The sequence below is a fragment of the Panicum virgatum genome, chromosome 8N, assembly GCF_016808335.1.
Source record: "Panicum virgatum strain AP13 chromosome 8N, P.virgatum_v5, whole genome shotgun sequence".
NCBI classification, from domain to species: domain Eukaryota; kingdom Viridiplantae; phylum Streptophyta; class Magnoliopsida; order Poales; family Poaceae; genus Panicum; species Panicum virgatum.
The window spans coordinates 33301208-33325286 of NC_053152.1; the positions used below are offsets into that span (position 1 = coordinate 33301208).

The 24079-nt window shown below is 43.8% G+C and overlaps 2 protein-coding genes across 2 annotated transcripts; both read right to left on the bottom strand.

Annotated features, from left to right (window-relative positions):
• Nucleotides 1–15085: 15085 nt before the first annotated feature.
• LOC120684965 (TPD1 protein homolog 1A-like) lies at nt 15086–15789 on the bottom strand. Its single transcript, XM_039966817.1, has 2 exons — nt 15786–15789; nt 15086–15483 (listed from the first exon to the last, which is right to left on the bottom strand). The coding sequence occupies exons 1-2, from the start codon at nt 15787–15789 to the stop codon at nt 15086–15088; spliced, it is 402 nt and encodes a 133-aa protein (XP_039822751.1).
• A 3492-nt stretch (nt 15790–19281) lies between these two features.
• On the bottom strand, nt 19282–22506 carry LOC120685810 (GRAS family protein RAM1-like). The gene is made up of 3 exons (XM_039967911.1): nt 21397–22506; nt 19829–20622; nt 19282–19645 (listed from the first exon to the last, which is right to left on the bottom strand). Exons 1-3 carry the CDS (start codon nt 22504–22506, stop codon nt 19282–19284), a joined length of 2268 nt encoding a protein of 755 aa, XP_039823845.1.
• Nucleotides 22507–24079: the final 1573 nt, after the last annotated feature.

Consider the following 24079-nt stretch of genomic DNA (forward strand, 5'->3'; position numbering starts at 1 on the left):
ATACAAACTTGCAGGAGAAAGGGATACTCTAACCTCGGCTTCATCGACCCAATTACTTGTAATTGGAGGATTCTATGCGACACTTCCGATGAGCTATTCCAAAACTTGTTCAAGTACATAAGCGTTCATCACAGCAAGCAAATTATTTTGTTTCCTTACAACTTTGCGTGAGTGATTCCTTCCGTCTAACTCTTTCTATTCTATAATCGAATTGTTTAAACCTTAACTACCAAGAACTGCCTCTGTATAATCTTGCAGTGAACACTAGGTCCTAATTGTCATAATTCCCGAGAAGAGACTACTCGTGGTTATGGACTCATTGAGGAGAAATCCAGAACAATACGAAAATCTTCTTAACATGATGAAAAAGTAATTCTACCACTACTCCTTCGATGACCGATAATTTGAATCACTTTGTTATTTGACTATAATTGTTCTAATCATGCACAGGATTATGAAACAATTCGCTAAAAATCATCCCAGCAAATTTGACAAGGAATTGAAGATCAAGACAGATTTTGCGGTACGTACTTGTATGATTCGTTGCACGATTCATTAGTTTTATTATATGTTCATGTAAATACCTGATAATTTCTTCCCTCTTAAAATGTATGAGGTAAAAAGAAGGCACTAATTTATGCGCATACTATGTATGCGAGAACATCCATGGTCTGGTAGGTCCTCCAAGGGCCTGGATAGATTGGGAGGAGGAAGTAAGTAAAAAACTTGTTAATATTTGAACTCGTATTTTAATTAGTCGAAATTAATTATCCCCTTTTTCCATAGGTCGAGGAGATGTGCGATAAACTCATACCGGAGGAAAAGATTATGGTGATTCAAGAACAATTGTCCGGATTTATTGTTGAGCAAATCCTCGATCCAAAAGGTGAATTCTACTATGAGGGCCTATCTAATATTGACAATCGCAGCAAATATGATAATATACGTGTATATATATAATTAAGAACGAATATACCTATATAAATATATATGTGTATGTATTATATTTCTATTTATGAGTATGTATGTATTATATATTTAAGCCCTCCAATAATATATATGTGTATATATATGTTTATATATGGAAACTATCTAGGACAAATATTATATAAGTAACTATATATATGTATATAGTAGTGGAGATCTTACACACTGAATTCCAATATATAAGTTTAATTGAAATGTAAAAGTATAATCAAAATAGAAAAATAATTGAGAAAAGAGGAACAGAAAAAAATAGACCTTTTGTCCCGGTTGGTAACACCAACCGGGACAAAAGGGTGCGCCAGGCACGTGGCGCTGGCAGCACCTTTTGTCCAGGTTGGTGTTACCAACCGGGACAAAAGTGTGCTTTTTGTCCCGGTTGCCAGCCTGGCGTTCCCGGTTGGGAAACCGAGATAACAGAGGTTTTCTAACCGGGGCAAATCAGTGTTTCTGTAGTAGTGGATTAGATATTTTTCTCTCTCAAAATTATTACCTTCAGCATATCATAAATGATGTTCTTCTTCGACATGGTCGTTGTCAACAAGCTACCACCACTTCGTCCACAATATGGACATCTCGTGTCCTCTAGCAACTCTGCATGATGCTTCATCGAAGACGGAAACGACTGCATCATGCACATGACCATCTCCAGAAATTGGGGGCTCCAGTGCGAAATACAAATTGGGGCCCTAAAATTTTTAGAAAGATATTTTGTCTAATATTGCTAATTAAGATTGAGTAGGTGCTAGTATTCTGTCTCTTCTTACACATTTTAGAACAACTTTCACTACTGCAAAAACAATATGTAGGAACGTCCTATTTTTTCTAGGGACGGTCAAAATGTAACCCGCACCTATAAAAGGAGCTGGGGTACTGTAGCACTTGACCCACCTTTAGAAAAAATATTTTTTGGATGGGTGATGTCATCACCTGCTTCTGAAAATAGGGCTCATTTTTAGAGGTGGGTGTTGATGTGACTAGTCTGGGGACCCCTCCACCTACGCTTAAAAGGTTTCAAATTAATCTAACCACTAGCTAAACCACTAGGGGCGGGTATAATTATCGGATTATAAGACAAATTAAACATTTAAGCCATTATTGATTAATCCAACCAATAATTAAATCTACATCTGAGATGTTTCCATTTTTAATCTTTGAAAAGGACCAACGACAAGTGCTACTTACACCTTGGTTCGAGTATTTTATTATTAACCTATTATTAATCAATTTTAACTAAACCACCAATTAGTTTGGACGGCTGATCTTTAAAATACCTGAGTACCTAATGGATTGAACTATGCCTATACCTAGGCTTGGGGGCCCCACCTATTTGGGGGGGCCTGTGCAAGTGCCCACCTCGCGCACCCTCATCGACGGGCCTGTACATGACGGAAAACATTGCATCAATACATTATCCTCTAACATATGCAACTCCATTATCATCTTACATATGCATCTCAACTTGCATCTTCTGACATATGCAAGACACAATCATCCTCTGACATATGCAAGAAGCCAACAATATGTAAATGGTATCTCCGACAAGTGCAAGGTGCCTATTGGATTGCAGCTCTGTTTCTACAAAATTGTGCAAAAAAAAGTGCTTTCAGCTATATGCGGCTAAATCGATGATGACCGATACATTGACATGGTTACTACATCATCATGACCGGCTACATCTTCATCAACTTATCGGCAACAGCTCCAGTCAAAGCGTTCATCTCATCATTGTCATCCAAGACATTACCGCTATGACCGTGGTAGGGAATAGAGGAGGAGATAAGGGACGACACTAGAAAGAGTGGAGACGAAAGCAGAGAAGACGAAGAAGCACAAGTCTTAAAAAAGCATTCCAAAGCAATCCACTGAATGACAAAACCAAATCACACTCAGATGAGCGGCCGCAGCTAGCGCTCAACATGGCTCTCTCGGCGTCTCCCCATTCTCTGGTGCTGCGTGGTGATGGCTCACTCATCTGAATCTCTTTTTCCTCTACATCATGGATCACTCCATCCTCGACTTCTCTCCCCATTCTCTGGTGGTGCGTGGTGATGGCTCACTCATCATGGATCATTTGTACGATTTGGAACAGAAACGAATAAGATCCCAGAACTCTAAATAAAGCACTAACATATAGGATACATTTTCAGAAAAACATGGTGTTGGTCTCCTATTTTTCGAATTTAAATTAATTTATTTATAAAATTGGTTTCAAAATTTCGAAACAATTAAGTATCTCTGTCTTCGTCCAGCTAGCAATATAAGATATTTTAATCCAAATCTTATAGAAACACGAAAAAGTTAAGCCCATATGTCATAGCCTCTATACCATTGTTAATTTTGTGAACATGTATCCAAGTCTCGTAACAATGTTTCCCACAAATATTGATGCGTACATTAGTCTTACTATGTCTCAATATATTTTTATTATAAACATATCATCAAACAATTAATTCAAACAAATAATAGCGGATGTATTATTCCTTAAATTTTAATATATTATAGACATAAGTTAGAATATATTACTGTTGACGCAAAACGATCACACACCAAAGCCTGAGAGCCCCGTACGCCAAGCTCGGACTGCACTTGATTCAAACCAAGACGTGCCAGTCAATTTGACCTATAAATTGACAAGAAAATACCAAACCGTCAAATACGACAGTGTAATAACTCTCACGCATCGTATCGGCAAGGTTCTGCCGATACAGAAAATGACAGCACATCGAGTATAAAAAGCATATATTAAAAGCGATCTACAGGGAATCGGCAAGAAGCTGCCGATACTGGTATGCAACTAGACGGCTAGATCTAAAACCGACACGTGCCAGATAACAATGCGCAAACCCACAAATATATGGATATGAACAAAGCTAAGCTTATAACCGATCTAATCAGCTTTATAAGGTTTATCGTGATAACCAAAGAGCTTACAGTCAATTAAACAGATTACTAAGCCGGATAAATTGTGAATAGATCTAAACGAGAAAACAACGATGCGCCCGAGATTAGATAAATTTGATAACTTTTGAATAGATCTAAACGAAGCCACAGCGATATGCCCGGAAGCTAAAGCTCAAATTTACTCGGTAAACGAAAATTTACCAGCAAACCAAGTCGCTCGAATGTGAGGCGTCCTTGATCAGCTTGAAAGAACTCGCAAAAAAGAAAAAGATGGCGAAGTCGCTGACGAAAAAGTAAATTGCAAGTAAAGTTGTGTTTGTTGGATGTATATCAATCTTCTTCAATGTCCGGGGGTTCATATTTATACCCCACGCTAACAAAGTCCTAGCCGATCATGGCAAATATAATTCTAATTTAAAAAATAAAATCTATTCCTAAATAGAATATTTCCTGCCAAACCGAAGCCAAAATATCCGGTCAACTCTGCCTTCCTTCGGTCAACAGGATTTCCATCAGCGATGTACGATTACCCTGCCAAATCCGCCGTTCGCGCTAAACGGAACCTTTTCTCCTCTGCAACACTCTTCCCTGACACGTGTTAAAATCTGGTGTCAACAATTACATCAAGTCAATTTAGTATTGCATTTCAAGCATGATAGATTATTGCTTTCTGCCCACTATTCGCTTAAACGGTAATTTAGCCTATTTACACACCATTTAAACGTTACACACACCTTTTCAGTTTAATATGTTGTTTTGACTGTTTAAACAACCATTTTTTCCGTTGAAACACACGTTTTGCCCGAATAATGGGCCAAACAGTAGGTGATCAATTGTTTACTGTTTAGCATTTATGATAACACTGTTTCCGCCTTCTATTTTGTGTGCCTAAAATGTGATATTTACGTGACTCGAGGTAGTAATATCCATCTACATCACACTATAAATACTTCCATTTTTCTCTTTACTTCGTTGTGGTCTCACAACCTTGCTTACTTGATACATAATGTTGTAGGTATTTAACTACCCAAACATTGGAGCCAGAATCGATAAGCTGTCTGATTCTAGCTTTAAGGAGCAAGCGAACCTTATACTTAAGAAGTGCCATGGGATCCCCCTTCTGATTATAACTATTGGTGGCTTCCTAGCAACCAGACCTAAAAATGCCATTGAGTGGAGGAAGTTGAATGATCATCTCGATACAGAGTTGCAAACTAATCCAAGTTTTGTGCCCGTGAAGACAGTGCTAACCTCAACCTATGATGGGCTACCTTACTATCTCAAGCCGTGTATGTTGTACCTGTCCTTATTCCCAAAAGGTCATAGGATCAGACTGCAACGTTTGGTGAAGCGGTGGACGGCTGAGGCTGCAACAAATGGGGATAGATTACTTTATGAAGCTCATGAGTAGAAATATGATCGAGCCATCAAAAGTTACAGCAGGTACCGGAAACAGTAGGTTACATAATGATCTCTACCAAGTCCAGAACCTAGTGCGGCAAATCAGTATCTTCAAATCAGAAGAACAGAACCTTGTGTTCATTCTCAATGATGCTTGCTTCCCAGATCCTGAGCGTAAGATACGACATCTTCCTATCAGTAGCAACTGGACCAGAGACAACAAGAATGTCATGGAAAGGGCAGCTGGCTTTTCCTGTACACGATCCATGACTGTGTTTGGAGAGTGGAGGCCATTCTTCATTTCTAAGAAGATGAAGCTCCTTCAACTACTACATAAACAGTTTGTAGGGATGGATAAAAAAATATTTTTAGGAGCGGATGTCTCACCCGCCCTTACTTTTCGCAGCTAAAAATAGTTATTTACATGGGCGAGCTGGCACCTGGCCGCCGCCACCACGCCCAGGACGCGAGCGTGCCGCAGCGCCCAGGCTGCCGCCGCGCTGCTGCATGGGCCGCCGGCCTCGCGGTTCAGCGCTGGCGCGCGCCCAGGCCGGCCCCTGGCCGCCGCCCCGCGTCTGCTGCCGCCGCCACGCCCAGGCTGCGGGTGCGCTGCCGCACGCAGACCGCGGGAACGGCGAGCAGATCTGGGCCTTCGGGCCGCAGCGCGCTGGCCGCCGCGCGCACCGCCTTGGTGAGGACGGAGGAGGGGTCGAGGTTGACGAAGGGCGTGGTGGAGCTTGACAACAACGGCTTGGCAAACCATGGATCTCGTGCGCGGGCCGTGGAGACAGCGAACCTGGAGCGGCCGTGGAGGGGCTTCCTGGACAGGCCGTGCCTCGCCAGGCCACCGGATCCGGCCGCCGCGCCCGGCCGCGGGCCCGTGTCGCTCTGGTCGCCGGAGATGTGCCGGTCTCGATGGCCTCTGCTGGATTCCAGTACCTAGCACACCAAGTGATAAACGCCTGTTAACAAAACAAGCTAGTAGAAGCTAGTACGCCGCACCACTCTTGGCCATCGGAGCGAGGCCCCCGCGCTGCTCCTGGCCGCCGAAGATGCGCCGCCTTAGCTGCGCATCACCAATCATAAGGGAGAGAGAGGAAGAGATAAGAGAGGAAGAGATGGGAAGAGGAAGAAGAGATAAGAGAGAGGTGTGTTGCGTGTGGTGCTGTTTTTAGAGATAAGGGAGAGAGGGAAAGGTACACAGCTGTGCAACGCTGCTCTGCGCCGCTCCTTTTCAATTTTTTCAGGCCGCGCCATTCCCGTTCAAACTTTGTAGGGGCGAGTGAGGGAGTGGCCCGCCCTTAAAAATGACTCATTATTAGAGGAGGGTGAGGCGGTGACCCGCTCCTAAAAATGTATTTTAAGGGGCGGGTCGGCTGCTAGGTAACTCCACACTATTTGTAGCAGCGGGTCAAATTTTAATCTACTCCTACAAAAAAAATCGAGGCATACCTATAAATTATTTTTGTAGTAGTGTTCGGGTGCTTGATCTAGAAGACACAAGGGGTCTACAGAATAAGGACCTTGATGCAATTGGAAACCTCCATCATGTCAAGTACCTATCTCTGCGAGGATCTCATGTGTGTTTGAACTGCCTAGTTCATTTGGTAATTTATGTAGCTTGGAGACTCTTGATATCAAAGGCACCTATGTGACCAAGCTTCCAGGATGCCTTATCAAGCTCAAGAAGCTAAAGTACATTCATGCGGGTCGTGTGGCATCTAATGATGGCCCTTCCACTATGAAGATAACAGACATCCCTAGTGAGTTAGTAAAGTATTTCTCACAAGCCTATGAAATTGGAAGTAAAGGCAAAACAGGTACCAGTGAGGTAGTAGTAGAAGAAGACACGGAAGAAGTGGACAAAGTGGAGGATTATCCATCTTTCAACTTTAGGCTTGGTGTATTGTTGAAACGACAGAATGTACATGGGGTCCAGGTGCCAGAAGGAATCAAGAAATTGCAGGATCTCCACACACTTGGTGTTGTTAATGTTTATGTCCGAAATGGTAAGAAAATTCTGAAAGAACTCAAGAATCTTACACAGCCGCGTAAGCTAAGGGTTACCGGAATTGGCAAGGAAACCAGCAAGGAAGTCTGCTTTGCCGTCTGCCATCTCAGCCGCCTTGAATCTCTTTCCTTGCGATCTGAAGGGTTCCCTGGATTGACGACCAAAATTGGCATCAACCGGTCTGACCGGTCTGACCAAGCTATCTGACTGGTCTGGTGCTGTAGCTGATCCAGCAAGAGCCCGACCGGTCTGACCGGTGGGTCCGATCGGTTTGACCGGTCCATGAGGAGTCCGAGTACAATTAGGAAATCTTATAGATTTAGATCTGTAAACATGATTTCTTGCGGGGTAAGTCTTCCCCACCCTATAAATATAAAGGGTCACGGCCGATTGAGAGACACAACCCAATCGAACCAATCAAATACATTTATCTTTTATTGTCTTTACCTTTTTTCTTTACCCTAGCTTTTCCAACCTCGACACGCTGTTCTTCTCTCGTCTCCATGGCGTTTGAGGACGTCCTAGCTGGCCTGCCGAGCCTAGGGCAACCATACATGTGCTTGCCCCGACGGGGTCCCTCCCGGGCGAGCGTTCGTCAGATCGTTGCCGTTCTGCACGGCGACCGGTCTGACCGGTCCCTCTGACCGGTCTGACCGCTCCACGTAAGAGGTGCTGCAAGGAGCTCCCCCTCGCGCCGCGCGACCTAGCGCGATCTTGTGTTGGCCCGTAAAAGGCGTCAACACAAATTGGCGACTCCGCTGGGGAAAAGGTGTTTCGGTTTTGCATAACCGAAATCAAGCCCTAGCAATATGGTGCAATCTGAAGACATACCTATGGCGATGACTTTTGAACTATGTCAAGAGATTCTTCGAGTACAGATCGACCTGAGTTTTTCATGCTGGATGGAGAACAAAGGATCGCCATCATACCACAATGTTCTGAGAGAGGTACTGTCTACAAGTATTTTATCCAATAGTGATTGTATTTATATCAAGTATTTGCTTGGTAAACCTGAACTAATTGATATAGTGGATAAAATAGATCCAATGTTTGTTTTTCAAAAGTTGGATATTGAGAAGCCGACCAATAATCCTTGCAAAGATTTGCCAACTTGTGATGTTGTTGGTCAAGATACAATTCGGTTGTCTCAATCCGAAATTGTTGAACCAAAATCCCCTGACAAGAGCACAGAGACTAAATCTAGTACTTCAACGCTCGGGGGCAACAAAACAAAGGCAAAGGTGCGGGTTGCACTGCAACCGGTCTGACTGGTTCCAAGACGGTCTAACCGGTTCATCTAGGATTTTGCAAAATAAATCAAAACATAAGATGGTTAAGCCCAAGAAACCTGAGATTGGTGTTTGGAAAACCGTTCAATCCAAAGGCCGTTACAAGCATCAAAAGAAAAAGCCGAAGTCCTTTATTGGAGATCTTTCGGCTAAATCCAAAAAACAAATAAAAGATGCTAGTCGGCCAAAACATCCAAAACACTCAAGATCTACTCCAAGACAGCAATTCCATGATCGGAATCGGCAACAGAATAATTTTCCTAATTCAATGCCGTTTCCGTCACATAGGTCACCTATACCTATGCCATGCGGATCTTATTACAGCATGCCTTGTTTTTATCCGTCATGTTATTATAATTCATGTATACCGTCTCTTCCTAGATATTTGTGTCCAGATTATATTACCTATAGGGAGTCGGCAATTGGAAAACCATCACCTACAAATAATGACCGTTTTCATCAAGCAAATCAGTTTATGCGGAAAAAGAAGCATAAGGTGATGAAGCAAGTTTATCGTGTCAAAAAAGATGGAAGATTGAAAAAAATTCAGATTTGACACTAGATAAAGAAAAGCTGATTGTTGAAGAACAATCAGATAGCTCAATTGATAAAATTATCCCCAACGATGATCATGATTCAAACAATATAGTCGAACAATGTCCAAGTTTGGCTGGGGGTAAAACAAGAGCAATCATATCGGTTCTGACCGGTCTACACCTGGGAGTTCTGGTGGTGCAAAGAAGAGGACGCCAACCTTTAAAGAGCTTTTGGACAAATACAAGAAGATATATGAACAAAAACAAAGCAATCAATTGGAATGCAAACGAAGGAGTTTTTCAACACAAAGATCAAAAAAGCATCATCGGATATCTCATTAGACTTCATCATTTATTCCGTCGATGCACGTGCCATGGACTGCATATTCAGGTATATTTAATCCATGGTTTGGGCATAGTCCTTGGTTGGCTCGTTATGATTATCAATATCTTACTTATGCCTCACCATGGAGCTATGGCCAATATGATCAGCCGCCATAGCCGTGTCAAGATTTTTGATATGCTAAATGTTTGTAAAGCCGAAATAACTTGCTGATGCATAACCATATCATCACAATCGCTATTTTTTCTTATTTCGGCTATAATAGCATGCATATGTGATCTAGAAAATCATACATAAGGCCGGTGAGTGATTATCATCATCCTGAGGCAATTTTGGTCCTGGTTATGTTTTCTATTGCGCAAGCTTCACCAGAAAATAGGGGGGCATATGTTGACGACCAATATTGGCATCAACCGGTCTGACCGGTCTGACCAAGCGGTCTGACCTGTCTGGTGCTGTAGCTGATCCGGCAAGAGCCCCACCGGTCTGACCGGTGGGTCCAATCGGTCTGACCGGTCCATGAGGAGTCCGAGTACAATTAGGAAATCTTATAGATTTAGATCTGTAAATAGGATTTCTTGCGGGGTAAGTCTTCCCCACCCTATAAATATAAAGGGTCACGACCGATTGAGAGACACAACCCAATCAAACCAATAAAATACATTTATCTTTTATCGTCTTTACCTTTTCTCTTTACCCTAGCTTTTCCAACCTCGACATGCTGTTCTTCTCTCGTCTCCATGGCGTTTGAGGACGCCCTAGCTGGCCTGCCGAGCCTAAGGAAACCCTACGTGTGCTTGCCCCGACGGGGTCCCTCCCCGGCGAGCGTTCGTCGAATCATCGTCGTTCTGCACGGCGACCGGTCTGACCGGTCCCTCTGACCGGTCTGACCGCTCCACGCAGGAGGCGCTGCAAGGAGCCCCTCCTCGCGCCACGCGACCTAGCGCGATTGTGTGTTGGCCCGTAAAAAACGTCAACACCTCCAAGGTACCTTTAAAGCCTTAAGCTATATGGTGTCCTGGCCGAACTGCCGAAATGGATTAGTAAGCTTAGTTATCTTGTCAAGCTAAATCTACAAAGCACCCGACTAAACTGTCATGCCATAGAGATCCTCGGGGAGCTACCTAATCTCACTCTTCTACGTCTATGGAGAAAGTCAATCAAGGGAGGAGCCCTTCGTTTTCGAGGCAATTTTCGAAGCCTTGTGGTTCTGGAGCTTGTTGATTTGGATGACCTCATTTCTGTGCAGTTTGCCGAGGAACCAATGCCGAATCTTGAGCTGCTATCAGTCCGAGACTGTTGGAGATTAGACGAGATTGGAATTTCGGGCTATCTTCTCTTGAGAAATTGAAGCAAGTATCCATCAAGGGCACCTATTACCAAAGTTTCAAATAAGACTTGGAAAATCAACTTCAGAACAAGAAATCTATTCTAAAGATGGGAGACTTCATTCAGCCAAAAGAACCTTCAGCTGCTGACAAATACCGCAATGACTAGAGACGAGCACTAATGTTCTTTTGTTTTCTCACTTTTATTTATATATTTTATTTTCCCTCTCCATGTTTTCACCATACATGTATACTCCATTTGTCCCATAAATAGTGCAATTCTATTTTTTTTCAAACAAACTAGTGGAGATGTATGTGCCACATGCACATATTTAATTTTCCTTCATCAAGCAACAATGTCATTTATTTTCCTTCCAAATATGATACTCATCTTTCTTTTTCTTCCATAAAATAATGATGTTAATTATTATCCTTCCAACATAAATAATGACGAATTATGGGTGAATGCACTCGGCCAAGATGCCCCGAGACATTCATGGCGGACCTTCTGCTCCCGATGGGCGGACCGTCTGCCGGTCAAGACGTTCGAACATCTGAAAAGTTAATGGAGATGTTCGGATGTCCGAACGTCTTGACTGGCGGACGGTCCGGCTATTGGGAGCGGACGGTCCACCACCTAAAAATCAGACGTCCGCGTGACCTTTGTTATGGCAACGAGACCCTTGCCGTGTGCCACATCAGGACACATGGCAAAGCAAGGTTTTGCCGTGTGCCCTTGATCTGACACACTGCAAAGTGAATTTCATTTTGTAAACGATTTTGGATGGAGAAACTACCAAAATGAAAGTTGTAGATCTTGAAAAGTTATGAAACTTTATAGTTGATAATTTTTTAATTTGCATTCATTTAGGGCCTCAAACAACCAATTTAGACTCGGTTCAGTATAATATGTTGGGAAAGAAAATAGAGTATAGACACGAGTGAGAGTGTGGAGCAGTAGTAGAGGAGATTACGCGCGAGGGGGAGGTCACGGGTTCGAATCCCGCTGGCCGCGTAGTGCACGAATATCGTGCAAAAAATGCCGCGACTTGAGTGGAATCCCGTAGTGATATAAGTAGGGCGCGCAGTTCAGACATGATAAATGTGTTATTTTGTGCCTATTTTATGTGTCTTTCATATTCAAGTCACTCGAGGTCCTAACATCTATGGGAACACGGTCATTACTATATCATTTTTTCTGTATTTCTAGGTTGTGATCTCCTAGCCTTGCTTACTTGATACATAATGTCGCAGGTATTTAACAACACCGATATTGGAGCCGGAAACGATAAGCTGTTTGATTCTAGCGTGGAGGAGCAAGCAAACCTTATCCTTATGAAGAAGTTGTCTGATTCCGGCTTGGAGGAGCAAGCAAACCTTATTCTTTAGAAGTGCCATGGGCTCCCTCTTCTGATTACAAGTATTGGTGGCTTCCTAGCAACCAGACCTAAAACTGCCAACGAGTGGAAGAAGCTGAATGATCATCTTGATGCAGAGTTGCAGACTAATCAAAGTTTTGTAGCCGTGAAGACAGTGCTAAGCTCGATCTATGATGGGCTGCCATACTATCTGAAGCCCTGTATGTTATACCTGTCCTTGTTCCCAAAAGGTCATAGGATCAGGCAGAAGCGTTTGATCAAGCGGTGGACGGCCGAGGGTTATTCAAGAGGAATCCATGAGAAGACTGCAACAGAAATGGGGAAGGATTACTTTATGGAGCTCATGAGTAGAAATATGATTGAAGCATCAAATGTTACAGCTGGTACTAGAAACAGCAGGGTACGGAATGATCACTACCAAGTCCACAACCTAGTGAGACAAATCAGTATCTCCAAGTCAGAAGAAGAGAACCTTGTGTTCATTCTAGACAATGCTTGCTCCCTAGATCCTGAACGTAAGATATGACATCTTGCTATTAGCAGCAGCTGGACCAGAGACAAGAATGTCATGGAAAGAGCTGCAGACTTTTCCTGTATAAGATCCATGACTGTTTGGAGAGTGGCGACCATTCTTCATTTCTAAGAAGATGAAGCTCCTTCGAGTGCTTGATCTAGAAGACACAAGGCATCTTCGGAATAAAGAACTTGAGTTAATTGGAAACCTCCATCATCTTAAGTACCTCTCTCTGCGAGGATCTCATGGTGTGTTTGAACTGCCTAGTTCATTTGGTAATCTATGTAGCTTGGAAACTCTTGATGTCAGAGGCACCTATGTGACCAAGCTACCAGGATGCCTTGTCAAGCTGAAGAAGCTAAAGCACATTCATGCGGGTCGTGTGGCATCTAATGATGGCCCTTCCAATATGAAATAACAGACATCCCCAGTGAGTTAGTAAAACATTTCTCACAAGCCTACAAAATTGGAAGTGCAAGCAAAACAGTTACCAGTGAAGTAGGAGTTGAAGTAGAAGAAACGGAAGAAGTGGACAAAGTGGAGGATTATCCATCTTTCAACTTCAGGCTTGGTGTACTGTTGAAATGACAGAATGTACATGGGGTCCAGGTCCCAAAAGGAATCAAGAAATTGCAGGATCTGCACACACTTGGTGATATCAATGTTTATGTTCCAAATGGCAAGAAAATTCTGAAAGAACTCAAGAAGCTTACACAGCTGCGTAAGCTAGGGGTTATCGGAATTGGCAAGGAAACCAGCAAGGAAGTCTGCTCAGCCGTCTCCCATCTCACCCATCTTGAATCTCTTTCCTTACGATCTGAAGGGAAGCCGGGTTTGAAGGGTTGCTTGGATGCCATCTCATCCCAACCTCCAAGGTACCTTCAAAGCCTTAAGCTATATGGTTTCCTGGCCAAACTGCCGGCATGGATTGGTACCCTTGGTTATCTAGTCAAGCTGAATCTACGAAGCACCCGACTGAACCATGATGCCATAGAGATCCTCGGGAAGCTACCAAATCTCACTCTTCTACGTCTATGGAGAAAGTCAATCAAGGGAGGAGTTCTTCATTTTCGAGGCAATTTCCGAAGCCTTATGGTTCTGGAGCTTGTTGATTTGGATGACCTCATTTTTGTGAGCTTTACCGAGAAAGCGATGCCCAATCTTGAGATGCTATTAGTTCGAGACTGTTGGGCATTGGATAAAATTGGAATTTCGGGGTTATCTTCTCTTGACAAATTGAAGCAAGTCTCCATCAAGGGCACCTATTACCAAAGGTTCAAAGAAGACTTGGAAAATCAACTTCAGAACAAGAAATCTATTCTGAAGATGGGAGAGTTCATTCAGCCAAAAGAACCTTCTGCTGCTGACAAATACCGCATGACTAGAGACGAACAGTAACGTTCTTTTATTTCTCACTTTTATTTATACATTTTCTTTTCCCACTCCATGTTGTCACGATACATGTATACTCCCTTTGTCCCATAAATAGTGCAATTATAACTTTTTTCAAACATATTATTGATTTCGTGAAATAATCCTCATGATTTTATTTATTTGGTGCATGTAACTAAGCATACTTTCTAAAATTGTGGCCATAAAATTTTTTTTGCATGCAAGTTAAATCTAGTCACTTAATTAGACAGTAATAGTAGGGAATAAGGGAAGGGATGACGATAACATGGGACCCACCTGTGGTCCAATAACTAGTATTGCAATCTTTTATGGTTTTTTTTAACTTTAGGATTGCATTTTTCATAGTAGGGAATAAATATACCGCCGAAAAATTCCATCCGTTGTTATTGTGGACAAACCGATCTTTTACATTAAGCCACACCATCAATAAATTAGATTCCTGTAGATCATCAATATTCATAGTATCGACCTCCCATCTCATCATGCTCATCAATAAACAGATCGCGACGTTCACCCATTCACCATGCGAAGGAATTTCTTCTCAATTTTTTCTAGGGAATTTTTTAGATGAATTGAAATTGTGGGGGAAATTGTTTGCTCATGTGTTTTCTCTATTGCTCGAGTTGCCGCCTACTAAATTGAGTTGGGCAACCCTGCCCAGACAGAGGTGCAGAGGATACTGGAACTCTGTTTCAGTGTTTTCTCTGCTACCCTCTCTGTGTCGAATGACATGGAAATAGGGTAAGCTGGAACCACTAGCCACATCTTTTGATCTTTATATCGTGATGAACCAAGCGCAATTTGATGTAAGTTCAATGCCAATTCAAGCCCAACTAGATCTGCCCATATGATCACATTGACCACAAAAAGAAAATGCACCACCATATGATCAACATAAGTGATTTTTTTGTATAGTATCGTAAGAACCAAACGTGACCTAATTCATCTTCCCAACAAAGACAATGAAGCTAAGCGAGGTGCCATCAGGAACTGCCACCGCCGCCGCCATCGCAGGTGGCAGCGAGTAGGGTCTTGTCGTATCTGACGTAGCTGGTGTAGTTGAAGGAGACGGTGCCCCCGGGCGCGACGGAGCCGCCACCAACGAGGAGGCAGTCGCCGTGAGCGACCTCGGCGATGACGTCGGGGCTGACGGGCCAGACGGTGCGGAAGCTGTACCCGCACATGAGGTGGATCCCCGACATGGTGCCACCGCCCCGGTTCACCACCTCCATGGCGAACTTCTTGGCGCGGTTCGACTGGCAGTGGCCCGCGCTCTGGTTGACGACCATGTCCCGCATCGCGTCGCACTGGAGGTCGACGAGGCCGGCGGCGGAGACCTTCACCCGTTCACCATGCGAAGGAAATTTCTTCTCAATTCTTTCTACGAAATTTTTTAGATGAATTGAAATTGCACGGGAAATTGTTCGCTGACATGTTTTCTCTATTACCCGAGTTGTCTCCTACTAAATTGAGCTGGGCTACCCTGCCCAAACAGAGGTGCAGAGGATACTGGAACTCTGTTTTAGTGTTTCCTCTGCTACCCACTCTGTGTCAAATGACTTGAAAATAGGGTATGCTGGAACTACCAACAGTGTTTAAAATGGCGGGCTAAGATATTTAGCGTTTGGTGTTTGGTGTTTGTAGAGGCTAAGAAAAGCTATATCAGGCTATAACCTAACTAACCCATTTAGCGGTTATGTAAATACCATGTGTTGAGAAATCGACGCTCCTAACCTTGACACCGACTTCTGAGAAGGTGTACCTAAGTAGTTTGATAACACTTCTTCCGTGGACTCTATACCCACATTACACCAAGAAGACCTTCAACTAAACACTAATTTGAGAGACCACCTCTATATGAGAACTCAACTTTTTATTCACCATAACTTAGAACAAACCTTGAGACCTCTTATGCCATGGTAGGGGAGTACACCTATTTATAGGATTCCATGGCTCATATGGTTTTTCCATGTGTCCATCTTCTGCACACTTTAGAAATATTAACTCTAGAATTTTCTTTATACTTATTTAACCATACAAATATCTAATTTCTAGGGTATTCTATATTTCACAAAGAAGCATGGTGACCATGGTTCATGCAAACTCTCTAATCTTTTAGGAGCTCCTGATAATTATGCATTTCTACTTCAACATCATTCATAAATCTCTGAGTAATTTTACATATAAATATGAAATTAAGAAAATTTCATGCACTCGTTACATCGTTGACAAAATACTGAATTTTGTAAATGACAAAGTTCAATACTAAACTAACAATAAGCATCAATACATTATCCTCTAACATATGCAAGACACTCTCAACATATGCATCAACACATATGCAAGACACAATCGTCCTCTCATATACTCCCTCCATATAGAAAATAGAAAAAGTTTAGGATTGTGACATGGTCTTCAAAGCATAACTTTGACTACTTAGTTTATAAATATATTTGTTGAAAAGTGATATATATATAGATTTTTATGAAAGTGCTTTTTAAGACAAATCTATTCATATCACTTTCACTTTTTCAAACTCAATAACTTAAAAGTTATTCATGATCTATATTCCTAAATGTTTGACACAAATCTTGTCCAAAACGATATTTTTTTCCTATAGGTAGGGAGTATGCAAGAAGCCAACAATAGGTCAATGGTATCCTTTGAGAAGTGCAAGGTGCCTATTAGATTGTGCTTTCAGCTATATGCGGCTAAATCAACAACGACCGATACATTGACATGGTTACTACATCATCATAATCAGCTACGTCCATCAACTCATCGGCAACAACTCCAGTCAAAGCATTCATGTCATCATTTTCATCCAAGACATTCCAGCTATGACCGCGGGAGGGAATGGAGGAGATAAAGGATGACACCAGAAAGAGCGGAGACGAAAGCAGAGAAGATGAAGAAACACAACTCTTCGAATCCAGTCACAATCGTCTTCTTCTCTCCCGCTGAGACGAGGAAAGATTTAGAGTAGGTGTTGTATTAAACAAAACTAGAATATTGTACCCCGAGTAGGTCGCTTGATTATATAATTAGATTAAGATTAGAACTCTAAGAACTCAAACTATATAATGAAAGCTCCACTATTACAAAAATCATTTGTAGGAGCGGGTAAAAACCTATTTTTAGGGGTGGACTTCGCAGCCGCCCCTAGTTTTGGCTACTAAAAATACTATTTTTAGGGGCGGGTAACACACACGCCCCAAAAATCAATTTCTAGGAGCAGGTCACAGTGACCCATCCTAGAAACCGATTTTTAGGGGCGGGTTATGGGGTGACCAACCCTAGAAATCGGTTATTAGGGACGGGTCATACCATGGCCCGCCCCTACAAATCTATGTCCAAAAAACAAAAAAACAAAAACAGCAAAATAAAAAATATTCCAGGCAACCAACCACCACAACAAGCCCTATAATGTCGAGGTACCATTTTTTTGACGAAATATGCACACTTGCATCATCTGGGATTCGAACCGCCTACCTCATGCCTCGCACGTTCCTTCCTTACTACCAGACCACACAATCATTTGTGACTCCATAGGGTATGATATTATTTTATATTAACTCTGAAGATGATTTGTTGGGGCGGGTGACGTAGTCACCCACCCCTAATAATCATTTTTATGGGCAGGTGAGGCCCCACCCGCCCCTACAAATAATTTTCTAATCTATTCTGAAAATCATTTAAATTATTGAAAATAGAAAAATAATTCAAAAAATGTAAAATTTTTCTATAAGCCTATTATGACATGTAGAATTTAACAAGAATATCAAAACTATATTTCAGGGTATATAATGTTTAAGAGTGTGAAACCATAATATATGACTCACTCACTCTACTCTCTCATACAACTCAAGACTTACTTTGTGGTTTCCATACATGTCACTGTGAAATATACTTTTAATATTTTTCTACTTCTATAGATAACAATAGGCTTATGGTAATTTATTCTGAAAAATCATTTAAATTATTAAAAATAGCAAAATACTTCAAAAAAATGTAAATTTTTTTTCTATATGGCTATTATGACATGTAGAATTTAACAAAAAATATCAAAACTATATTTCAGGGTATGTAATGTTTAAGAGTGTGAAATCATAATATATGACTCACTCACTCTACTCTCTCATACAACTCAAGACTTACTTTGTGGTTTCCATACTCATAGTCACTGCGAAATATACTTTTAATATTTTTTCTACTTCTATAGATTACAATAGGCTTATGGTACAAATTTTATTTTTTATGTGTTTTGCTATTTTTCTGAATTAAATGGATTTCTGTTCCAAAAAAAAAATTAAATGGATTTCTGAAATAAATTTAAAAATTATTTGTAGGGCAGCTCCTAAAAATGCATTTTAGGGCAGCTCTGTTGCTGCTGTAATTCCGCTCCATTTGTAGCAACGGATCAAATTTTGCCTTAAAAAAGTTTAGGGCGTTGCTGCAAATCGTTTTTGTAGTAGTGCTCGGGTGACCCTATAAGTTGAGCTGTGTAAAACGGTTCCAATAATATTATTCACATTATGGACATGCAATTCAATGACAACATTTGGAAGCTATGGTCTAGCTAAGTTTAAATACTACCTAAACTAAAAGGCAACAGTCTATTCACTAATGCGCTCATACCTGAAATCAAAGGAAACGTTACTCTAATAGTTGCGGTGTGTTGTGACAAAGAGCTATAAATTTGTAATGGTACCGGGGCTAATTATTAAAAGTTCAGTGTGTGAAATGGAAAATGCTAGTAAATTTTGCCAAATTGGAACACACTAGGAAATCTTTATTGCAACATGGGGATCATGTAATCTCATATTGTCTATGCTCTTCCTTAAGAGCAAAGACAAAACAATATGGTAATTTGTCCTTTTCAATGTAGTATACAACCTCTTTTTCTCTTCATGGCCTTTTTGTTTCAGCCATACATATATGCATGTCAAACATGTAAATAAAAAATTTAATTTCATCGGTACCTCAACATACATCCTATATATGTTGCTCCTCATAATTAGAGTATTTTTCTCCTTGTAATATTTCACCTTGCAAATTAATTGCACAATCATACAAGAAACTAAACAACCAAGTATAACCACACATGCATCTGTTCAAGAGGTAAATAAACCTAGCAGAATGCCCAGCAGCCCAGCCGATCGACGAGGAGCACTGCTGGTCAGCACCGCCATGCCGAGGCGGCGATGATGGCGCGGTCCTGCCACCCGAGCAGGAGGCATCCCTTGTCCTCGGTGAGCCTGTACCCGTCGCCGGCGCCGTAGAGCCCCAGCAGGACCTGGCTCTGGCCGACGGCGGCCGGGCTGAGCGGCACGGGCTCGAAGCCGCGGCCCTCCATGAGGCGGCGCCACCGGTCCAGTCGCTCGTGCCGCGCTATCCGCTTGGCGCCCTCGCACGCCACCACGTTCCGGATCTCCGGCGCCAGCAGGCACTGCTCCACTTTCAACCGCGGCGCCGAGTCCGCCGGGAACGTCGCGTCCAGCGAGTCGAAGATCGCCGAGTAGTAGTGCAGCGCCTCCAAGAACCTTCATTCAAAATATGTTGACTTCATTTTGATTTAATTTGGTGCAAAATCAAATGTTTAGTAATGAATATATTGATACAAATTAAATTCTTTGTAAACTTCGTCACAATTGTTTTGTAGTAGTAGGAGTAAATCATTTTTGGAAGAAGATGATTTGAGATTTCTCTCTCAGTTTTTAAGTTACCTGCCCAGGAAGTAGGGGCCGTTGTGGCCGGCCTCCTGCTCGACGAGCGTCATGATCTTGGGCGCCTGGTCGCGGATCATGGAGAGCAGCGGGCCGAGGTGCACGCCGGGGACGCGGTGCAGCCTGTTCACGGCGTTGACGGCGAGCGCCTCGCCCACGCGGCGCTGCAGCGCGGCGGGGCGGAGCCGCTCGAGCCGGTCGGCGACGGCGGCGTGGAACTCGAACGGCACGCGCAGCGACGCGGCCAGGGAGGCGAGGTGGCGCCCGGTCTCCCTGACGGCGGCCGCGGGGTGCCCGACGCCGGTGAGCCGCAGCGTCGGCGGGCCGCCGGGGCGCGCCGCGAGCGCCTGGAGGAAGGCCGGCCACTGGTAGCCCTGGAGGATGTCGAGGTCGACGACGTGGACGCGGTCCTCGCCGTGGAAGGCCTCGAAGATGGCCTGGTTGGCGGTGAAGTGCGCGAACTTGACGTAGGGGCAGGCCTGGTAGAGGATCTGGTAGATCTTGAGCGTGTCCGGCGAGGGAGGGAACGTGTAGGGGGCGACGCCGGCGCCGGCACCGCCGCGCGGCGTGGCGGCGCCGGAGGAGGACGACGAGGACGGGTTCGAGGAGAGGGAGAGCCGGGCGGCCAGGGCGTCGGCGAAGTAGGAGGCGACGCGCTGCATGGAGTCGCCCAGCGGGGAGGCGACGCGGCGGAGGAGGTGGAGGTGGCGCAGCGCCGACGGCTGGTCGCCCTTGGAGACGAAGTCGGCGCAGGCCAGTAGGAGGTGCACCAGCTGAAGACCGCTGTCTTGTTCCTGCATGCATCATCAATCATTGCACCATGGGAGTTAGCATTAAACTTTTCATAATTTTCGTGCATATTTTTCAAATTACTAAATTCACATGTATATACTACTACATGTATATTGTTGGCTTAACTAAGAATAAGAACCTTAGTTATCAAACACATAATTAACGTTCCATCCTATATGCATGTGAACACATCATATTTTTACAATGTTATTACTTTATTAGATACTTATATTAGATCAAGATCTAGCAATCTAGATACACGGATGTTCAGATGATTCTACAAAACATACAACTTCCTAAAAAGAACACTGCAAAAGAACTTGAAAATCGACCATGATTATTCTAGAAAGTACTTCAACCAGAAAAAAAAATCCCCAAAAAGTTCAGTGAAACCATGATCCGCTGGTTATCCATCGGCTGGACGACACATGCCCATGGGAAACAAACGCGCTAACTTTGGCTTTCACTATTGTCACGTACGCTGGCTCCGATCCTGACCAAGAAATATCTATCTTAAGCTGCTAGCATCTAGATCGTTGTGGCTCCAATCAGTATCCTCGCCGAGGTCTCTGCGCAGATGCCAATCACAAGCATCAAGAACAGTTCACTTCAGCATGTTGGGTTGAAGACAAAACAGCAATCGTATATGCAGAGAAGACATTTGCATGCATGGGACTGCGACCATTTGGCCAATCCAGGAAGCCTTTACCCGATCTAGAAACTCTAGATGCGTGAAAGAAAGAAAAATAACTGTGATTAGAGATGAAAGTTAATACCTGCTCGGCCTCCGTCTGGATCACTGAGCCCAGCATGCTGTGCAGTGACGAGTCTGCCGCCCACTGATCGTTCTTGGCCATCTGGTGCTGCAGCGTCAAGCCGTCGCCTGTCACTCCAAACTGTCCTCCGTAGTACAACTCCGCAGGCAAGCCGCCGCCCATCTGCAGCCCTCCGGCGGCCACCGCCGCTGCAACCGCTTCCTCCGCGCCTCCGTACACGGGCTCCGGCATGGCCAGGCACTCCGACAGCGTCGGCAGCTGCGACGAGGGAGCCACCGTGGTGACCGTGGCCGAGGCGGCGCCGCTCTGCAAGACGGGCTTCCCCGGCAGCTGGTACCCGGCTAGGTACCCGCCGTCGTTGAGGAAGGGGTCCATGGATGGCAACGGCAAGTTCTCAACATGGCCGTAGGAGGAGGAGCATGAGAGGGAGGACGGGCCGTTGCTCTTGTTGCCGCTGTGGTTGCTGTGGGCGTTGTTGATGTACACCTTGTGCAGCGGGCTCTGCGACTTGCCCTTGCCATGGTTGGCAAGGCCGCCGTACAGCGGCTGGCTTGCGCCGCCACCTCCCTCCGCTCCGTGCACACCATGGACATAGGCCTGCTGGTGGCTGCCGGCGCTGTAGAGGTTGGAGAAGGTTGATCTCCTTGGGGAAGAGTCTCTCCGAGGTGACGTCACCATGTACTCCCTCTTGGGGGAGGACAGCATGTAGTCCCTCTTTGGCGAGGACATCATGTAGTCTCTCTTGGGGGAGGACACCATGTAGTCTCTCTTGGGAGAGGAGACCATGAAGTCTCTCCTAGGGCTTCCGGTGGCCATGAATTCTCTCATCGGAGAGAACGTCAAGAAGTCACTCCCTGAGGCGCCCATGTGCTCGGCGAAGAGCGACTCCCACATGGCAAGGTCAGGCGACTGGATCTCGACGTCGATGTCCCCGTCGAACTTGAGAGCTTGTAGGCCGGCTAGGGCGTCGTTGGCATCGGGATCTGTCGATGACACAACGATGTTAGACTCCGAGACCGAGGCGGTGGGCGATGTCGGTGCTTGTTGCTGCTGTAGTTTTGCGCCGGAGCTTGTGTCCGCGCAGTTGAGCATGCCCATGCTTGAACACATGAGAGATCAACCAATGGTCAGCTCTCCCCTACCACAGGAGAATAAGGATTCATATAACAAGAACACCTCTGAAGTTGGAGCACAGCACTACTTAGGCTGGCAATGGCAAAACTACAGATTTCTATGAATCTAACCCAAGTTTATGAGAAAGGAGGAAAGTGAGAAGAAAGCTCTCGCAGTGTCTGGCTTCTCTTTGGCCAGCTTGATTGCAGGTGTAGAGGGAGGGATAAAAAGGGAAGGAGCGTCCCATGAATAGACATTCTTGGAGCCATTGCCTTGGCCTCTGCATAATATGTCAAAATAGCGTTTTGGTCGGTTGCTGAGGCAAATGTTCCTTGCCAATTCCCTTTTGTAACCTCTGGTGCTGGCTAATGTCTATTGGTCGAGGGCACCTACCATCAAAACGATAAATCAGGTCTCACAAGAAACCCAGGTGTTCCAAGGTACAAGGGACAACAGGCACACTTGGGAGGAAACCCTAGGGCACCATTGATGAAGAAATGTTAGGAGAGGCAGCATTCCTATATATCCACCGTACCACATGAGAAGAGTTCTAAAGGAATCAAGTAGTATGCTGAGGGCCACATATCTAAGTTACAGTTAATTGAAAACACATGAAGACTTGTTCTCGATATGATATGAGTACTTGTTCTCTCCTTTTCTTTTCGATACTGTTCTCTCCTTTAATTTCTTTTAGCTAGCTAGTGTTAGAAAGTAGAAACTAGCTAGGTGGATGCTAGTAGTTTAGTTTACTTGTTTTTAATTTCTTGTCCTGCTAAACTCCTGATATATATGTACGACGACTTATTATTAGTACATGATACAGGGAAAACAAACTTTTTAGACTTCACTACTCTCTTGAATTATCACAAGTTCTATGTACAAGCTATGTATGTTTTAATTTCTATTTAACAAAAAGTTACACAAAAAATGCATTGGTATATACACGTAACAAACTAAGAATCCTCCTAATAACAAAATATTTAATACTCTGATGTTACTCTTTTGAGATTAGTATATACGGTATATATTTCGTTGCTTGTGGACGAGAAACTTTAGTTTTGCTAGGGCTCGTCCGTATGCGTATGGGCATTGACAATGTCGTCCGCCTAGGCCTTGGATTTCCCAAAGGCCCAGAGTGGTTGGAGCTGTCCCCCTAGGTGGGTTCTCCTGGGAACCATCCTAACCAGCTCAAAGTCCCTTGTGTTCTTCTACCATGTCCCCTTTCTATAACCTATTGCAACATGGAATATTACAGATAACCTCATCTGGACATTTGCATCCCATGTACACGACAAAGAAAAATTTTGTATGGCCTACGTATCTCTACCTCTTCAAAGGTGACCTGCATTAATATATTTTGTACACCAAAGCATGGAGGGAGTTCTTTTTCATTTGTTTTATGGGTGGGAGAGGACATGAGAGTCCCTTTCATGTGGGGCCCGCTGGGAAGCCCAAATTGCTGAATTGCATGCAACAATCAAGGTGGACACACGTGAGCCAGGACAGCTTCATATCTTGGGTTTGGATGCTTCTCACTTGGCTTATTAGGCTGCAATTAGGGTGGCATCAT

Excerpts from the sequence above, each read along its gene's own strand:
- LOC120685810 (XM_039967911.1), bottom strand. The coding sequence starts at position 22,506 with ATGTGTTCAAGCATGGGCATGCTCAACTGCGCGGACACAAGCTCCGGC. Across the intron at positions 20,623-21,396 it reads TCCAGACGGAGGCCGAGCAG|GAACAAGACAGCGGTCTTCA; the intron begins GTATTAACTTTC and ends TGATGCATGCAG. Across the intron at positions 19,646-19,828 it reads GGCCCCTACTTCCTGGGCAG|GTTCTTGGAGGCGCTGCACT; the intron begins GTAACTTAAAAA and ends TTTTGAATGAAG.